The sequence below is a fragment of the Microtus ochrogaster genome, chromosome 7 (genome assembly GCF_000317375.1).
Source record: "Microtus ochrogaster isolate Prairie Vole_2 chromosome 7, MicOch1.0, whole genome shotgun sequence".
Classification (NCBI taxonomy): Eukaryota; Metazoa; Chordata; class Mammalia; order Rodentia; family Cricetidae; genus Microtus; species Microtus ochrogaster.
The window spans coordinates 47064013-47068610 of NC_022014.1; the positions used below are offsets into that span (position 1 = coordinate 47064013).

General features: G+C 42.1%; 1 protein-coding gene across 1 annotated transcript in view; it reads left to right on the top strand.

The window, feature by feature from the left end:
• Nucleotides 1-4598, top strand: part of Sec24a (SEC24 homolog A, COPII coat complex component) — a 65476-nt gene that overhangs the window by 44212 nt on the left and 16666 nt on the right. The window contains exons 12-14 of the mRNA XM_005350119.3: nucleotides 1388-1443; nucleotides 2509-2715; nucleotides 4096-4216. Of these exons, the coding sequence (XP_005350176.1) occupies nucleotides 1388-1443; nucleotides 2509-2715; nucleotides 4096-4216 (384 nt within the window). The remainder of the gene's footprint in view (nucleotides 1-1387; nucleotides 1444-2508; nucleotides 2716-4095; nucleotides 4217-4598) is intronic.

Consider the following 4598-nt stretch of genomic DNA (forward strand, 5'->3'; position numbering starts at 1 on the left):
TGCTTGGCCCATTTCTACGTAGCCTCTTCTAGGCTAACTCTCGCACCTGGACTAGCCCATTTCTAATAATCTGCTGTAGCACAGCTAGGTGCGCTTACCGGGAAGATTCTAGCCTACGTCCATCCTGGGTTGGAGCTTCATCGCGTGTGCCTCAGAGAGCAGAGCTCTTGCGTCCTCCCTGGAGAGGGGAGCATGGCGTCTCTCTCCAGAGCGCAAAGCTGTCGAGACTAAGCTCACTTCCTCTTCCTCCCAGCACTCTGTTCTGTTTACTCCTCCCACCTATGTTTTAACCTATCAGGGCAAGCAGCTTCTTTATTTAATTAACCAATGACCTTCCTCCATCAGTGGAGAATGCATTCAAAATTTATTTTTCTTAGGAATTAAATTCCTTTTCTTAGATGGAATTGAACTAGGAAGAAAACATGAGTGCATGGAAAATTATAAGGAATAAGTTTCTATATTTACTTATCAAAAAGTAAGGATTTTAATGAAGATTCTAAAAACAATTAAGTAAAAAAAAATTTGTTTCAGACAAGGTCTCATGCACCCTAAGCCAGCCTGAAGCAGGAGTTTGTCTTTTAACAGTGTTTATAAGCTGGGCGTGGTAGTGCACAACCATCTCAGCACTAGGGACACAGAAACAGAAAGGTGATCCAAGCCAGTTTTGGGCTACCATAGTAAGACCCCTTTCTCAGAACCAAAGGAGGGACTAGGGAGATAGCTATTACAGCAAGGGCTTGCGAGCCTAAGGACCTGAGTTCCTCCTCCAGAACCAACTTAAAAATATCGGACATGGTGGTATGCTTGAAAGACGGGTAGATTCTTGGGCCTCACTGACCAGCCAGTCTAGCCTAACTGGGGAGTGCCAGACCGATTAAAGATCTTGTCTCAAAGGAAGTGAATGGTATTTCTGAAGGTACTACTCATTCAGGCTGTCTTCCGGCTTCCACATGCACTAGCATATAGAGCGTATGGACATTAAAAATTAAAAACAAAACAACAACAGAACCACACTACCAGATGGGTAAATAAAAGAACAGATGTTCTGAGAGGCTCACCTAAAGTGACCAGAGTACCTTCGGGTTTGCCTGCGTCTGTAGGGCATTGGTTTGGAATTTCCTTTATGAAGAAGCATCAGCCTTCTGAGTGACAAAAATATTAGTAAACTATTATTTCAGACAAGAACAAAATATCCTTGCTGAGCATAGTGGCACACGCCTTTAATCCCAGCACTCAGGAGGCAGAGGCAGGTGTATCTCTGTGAGTTTGAGGCCAGCCTAATCTACAGAGTGAGTTCCAGGACAGACTCTAAAGCTATACAGAGAAACCCTGTCTTGGGGGGGCAGGGAAGATAAAAAATAAGATGAATGCTTCTTTATCTTTTCAGATGTTTTTATACCTATGCCCGAGAACTTACTAGTAAACTTAAATGAAAGTAAAGAGGTAAGGCATATTTTCCTTCCTGCCATGTTTAATTTTAACACAATGCATATTTCTGAAATGAACTTGAAATTTTGCTTTTCTTTGATACTTTTAGGCTATGTAACATTTTATATCCACTCTTAGCTTAATTTCATTAGATGGACAGTTCTTGAGATCAGTCTTGAACTGATGGTTTTTTAGTCTAAGGCAGCAGGTTCTTTGTGGTGGAGCAGAAAACAAACCTCCTCCAGAAGGAAGAGCACCTGGAGGAGGCCTGGCCTGAGGCCATGTGGGAGAGGGAGGGTTGCTGAAAAACGCTGCTGGTCACTGCACGGAAGCACATAGCCAGGCTGCTCTCAGTGCTTTTGCTTTTCTGATTCACAGAGTGTCATTGGGTCAGTTCAGAAGAAACTCTTATTACCTGCCTGGAAATTGCCATGACATAATACAGTGAGAGGTGAACAGAATGTGTCTGAAGGGGGGATGTTGTCTACCCTGTACCTGCATATATGGCGTAGGGTAACATTTAACTAGCAAGTCTGTGGTCCCCGCTCCTGTCAGTGGGGACTGTGCATAGCACGGAGTATTTTCCCCATTAATTCTCTTTCATCTGCACAACCTAACTGAAGTAGGCAGCTGGTTTGACGTTGTTTTTCTCTTGTAGTCATACTACTAGTTGGCATTGTTACTGAATATCTTAGATTTTGCAACAGGGAAGAGTTAAACTCGCTTTGGAACTTAAGAGAATAAAGTATGTAAAGGTGATGGAAACAGCCATATTTTGTGGCATTAAAACATAAATTTCTAAATTGCGATGGTTCTTTTGCTGCATTCTAGACTTACAGTCTTGCTGGACTGTTGCATGTGCAAGAACTGTAAGGCCCCAGTTTTGATGTCTTGCTTGCCAATTTATAATGTTTACTTAAGATGGCTCTCTTGTCATTGACCGACTTCATTGTTTCCTGTAGTGTCCATAGATTCTCTGACCATCGTCATTATTCAGTGTCCTGTCTATTGTATTAGATAATGATTTATTGTGAAAATGTGATTGTAACATTCTTGAGTTTTCTTGCTTTGTTTCACAAGCTTGTCCAAGATTTACTGAAAAGTTTGCCACAGATGTTTACTAAGACGCTGGAGACCCAGAGTGCTTTGGGTCCTGCCCTTCAGGCTGCATTTAAGTTAATATCACCAACTGGTGGTCGAATGTCTGTCTTCCAAACACAACTCCCAACTCTTGGCGTGGGAGCCCTGAAACCACGAGAGGAACCCAACCAAAGGTCATCTGCTAAGGTTAGACCACCAGGTATATAGCCTGGTCTGTACTGGGGCTGCCTCTTTGACCTAAGAGCTTGTTTTCCATTTGTTTGTTTTATTGGTTGTTTTGGCTGTGAGGAGGAGGGAATGTAGGTCACTTTTATGTCCACATAGCTGTTTTATTATTTTCTCTACCTGCCTGATGCACATCTATGCTTTATTATCTTTAGTATATTAGGCTCTTAGAAGTCCAACCTGGTTTTGATGAGAAAGTCTGGAAGACTAAGAGAATGCATTTGCTAGGGACAAAGTGGAACCAAAATGACCATTAGAAATGGTCATAATAGGGCTAGAGAGATGGCTCAGAGGTTAAGAGCACTGACTGCTCTTCCAGAAGACCTGGGTTCAATTCCCAGCCCCCACATGGCAGCTCACAACTGTCTGAAAATGAAGTTCCATGAGATCTGACACCTTCACACCAATGAACATAAAGTTAAATAAATCATTTAAAAAAATTAAAAAAAAAAAAAAAGAAATGGTCATAATAGGGGCTGCAGAGATGGCTCAGAGGTTAAGAGCACTGACTGTTCTTCCAGACATCCTGAGTTCAATTCCCAGCAACCATATGATGGCTCATAGCCATCTGTAATGAGATCTGGTGCTCTCTTCTGGCCTGCAGGTATACATGCAGGCAGAACACTGTATACATAATAAATAAATCTTTAAAAAAAAAAAAGAAGCTATAGAAATGGTCATAATAAACAGGTGGTAGCTGCGCATGTCTTTAATCCCAGCACTCAGGAGGCAGAGGCAAGTGAATTTCTGTGAGTTTGAGGCCAGCCTGGGCTACAGGACAAGTTCCAGGACAGCCAAGGCTACACAGAGAGACCCTGTCTTGAAAAATCAAAAAAGAAAGAAAGTGGTGAATCCCTGGTAGACTAACAGCCAAGGATTGCTTTTGAGCTCCTCTGGCATGTGAGTTAGGAATTTGCATTTATCAAAAGATAAAAGAAAAGTAGGTCCACCACATAGTTCCATGTCATTCCTGACCGGCCAGCATAAGTTCTACCAGATAGAGATTAGACTTCAGTAACTGATTCACCTTTAGTTTCTTTGTGTATGAAGGGAAGATGATGCTAATGCCCGCCTGTTAGGGAAACTGAAAGGGCTAAATACATGCCGTGTATGAATTGTTGGGGTGTCCCTCGCATATGAACATTTAGTAGGCTGAAGTTAAAATAATAATTACCTTTGTCTATTACAAAATTAATGTAGTAGAGGTTTTTCTTTTTTTTTTTAAAAAAGTATTTCTTTTTAATAGTAAATAGAATAAACATAAGCCCTCAGAGAGTGCTTTAACACTGTGGTATAGCCAAGTGTATTTACATTCTTCTCTTTCTGTTCTACAAATAATAGGAAATACACCTGACACCATCTACTGACTTCTATAAGAAATTAGCCTTGGACTGTTCTGGACAGCAGGCAGCTGTTGACTTATTCCTTCTCAGTGGACAGTATTCTGATTTGGCCTCTCTAGGTATGTTCTTGCTTTTTTTTTTTTTTTTTGAGACAAGATTTCAGGTAATCCAGGATGACCTTGTGATAGGAGGCTGGAGTGGCTAAGTTGGGGGGGGGGTGACAGTCAGAAAAAGGCGCAGTTGGCACCAAAAACATGACAGCTACGCCAAAAGCGTGACAGTTAGAAAAAGGTGCAAAATTTAAAAAGGTGGCAGTTGCAAAGCCTGTGAAGAATACTCCCAGCCAAGATGGCACTGGAAAGGAGCAAGGGGGAGGAGATCTGACTTACTCACAAGATGATTGGAAGCCAGGCAGTGGTGGCGCACGCCTTTAATCCCAGCACTTGGGAGGCAGAGGCAGGCGGATCTCTGTGAGTTCGAGACCAGTCTGGTCTACAAGAG